The sequence below is a fragment of the Pristis pectinata genome, chromosome 32 (assembly GCF_009764475.1).
Source record: "Pristis pectinata isolate sPriPec2 chromosome 32, sPriPec2.1.pri, whole genome shotgun sequence".
Taxonomy (NCBI): Eukaryota; Metazoa; Chordata; class Chondrichthyes; order Rhinopristiformes; family Pristidae; genus Pristis; species Pristis pectinata.
This window is the reverse complement of record NC_067436.1, coordinates 9,183,722-9,185,372: the sequence shown is the minus strand read 5'-3', so window position 1 is coordinate 9,185,372 and position 1,651 is coordinate 9,183,722. Positions and strand designations below refer to the sequence as shown.

Below are 1,651 nucleotides of genomic sequence, written 5' to 3'. Positions count from 1 at the left end.
TACATTGACCTGCCGCAGCACCTATGTAGTTGGAGGAACCAACTAGTTACTCATGAAATTGGTTCCTGGTTAAGTGTAGTAGAGAGGACCTAGTCAAATACCTGAACAAATGGACATATTGCACTCCACCATGTTGCATGTGCTTGCAGGTTATTTTAGACAGGTCCAGACAATCCCCCAAATCATTTTTTTTTATTTTTTTTGCTTGAGTTTATTTTTATTTCTAGACAAATATCAGCCTTCCCAAACGCAAGTCTTCTGCTTGTTAGACGGCCTTGGCCACAATCCCGTCGTTCTCTGCTAGCCTCAGGATACAATCATCTGATTCACCCATTCCACGAATAGCTCCACAGATGGCATTAGGTTCTGTGCTGTCCATTGAATCTCCCAGTTATTTTATCAACGTCAGAATGGTTGATTTGAATGAAGGCATGGTGCTTGGCACCAATAATTCTGTTGCTAGCAGAGCATTTGCATGGAACATAGAGACCAACAAATTCTCCTGAGTCGTTCTGCATGCTGGATTTAGTTCAGTTGGTGGGCTTTTATTCAATTGTGACAGAGATCTCCACGCAAATAGCCTCCAAATCACTCACAGGACAACGACTGCTGCTAGATTATCAAGCATTGTAATCTCTGCCCCACAAACGTCCAGTAGGTGGAGGCCAGTTTGCTCCTATTGCCAAGTCCCAAGGGTGTGACCAGAACTTCATGGAAACTCCTGCTTCACTTGCAATGGGAGCGTGGGACCTTGAACCTGAATTACTGGATTCCACAGACAGAGCCTCGCATTGTGCCTTGCAAATTGTGATGATAGTACAAATTTCCATCTGTCCAAAGTGCAGATCCCGAAGTAGGACCTAACATACACCAGAAGACTGTGGATGCAAGTCTACACCAGAAGATTAAGCACATAACCTAGGCCATTGCTGCAAAGCATTCAAACCACACATCCACTGTGGTATAATACAGAACAGTACAGCACAGGAACAGGCCCTTCAGCCCATGATGTTGTGTTGAACTAATTAAATGCGTAACTAAACCAATCCCTCCTGCACATTCCCTCCATTCGTTGCACATTCATGTGCCTATCTAAGAGCCTCTTAGATAGCCTTAATTCTTGGCAGTGCATTCTGAGCACTCACCACTCTGCGTAAAAAAGTTAAAATAAGATAAGTTATCTTTATTAGTCACATGTACATCGAAACACACAGTGAAATGCATCTTTTGCGTAGTGTTCTGGGGGCAGCCCGCACATGTCGCCACGCTTCTGGCGCCAACATAACATGCCCACAACTTCCTAACCCGTACGTCTTTGGAATGTGGGAGGAAACCAGAGCACCCGGACGAAACCCACACAGACACAGGGAGAACGTACAAACTCCTTACAGACAGTGGCCGGAATTGAACCCAGGTCGCTGGCGCTGTAAAGCATTACATTAACCGCTACACTACTTATACCTCCCCACATATGTCCCTTGGACTTACCCCCTTTCGCCTTAAGTGCATGCCCTCTAGTATTAGACATTTTGACCCTGGGGGAAAGATATCGGCTATCTACTCTATCTGTGCATCCCATGACCTTATAAACTTCTATAGGGTCTCCACTCAGCCTCTGCCACTCCAGAGTAAACAACCCAAGTTTGTCCAA

At 45.2% G+C, this 1,651-nt stretch overlaps 1 protein-coding gene across 1 annotated transcript; it reads right to left on the bottom strand.

The window, feature by feature from the left end:
- Positions 1-211: 211 nt before the first annotated feature.
- Positions 212-518, bottom strand: LOC127585316 (40S ribosomal protein S21-like). Its single transcript, XM_052042688.1, is given in 2 exon segments — positions 212-361; positions 363-518. Coding segments are annotated over 2 exon segments (252 nt in total). The 3' UTR covers positions 212-265.
- Positions 519-1,651: the final 1,133 nt, after the last annotated feature.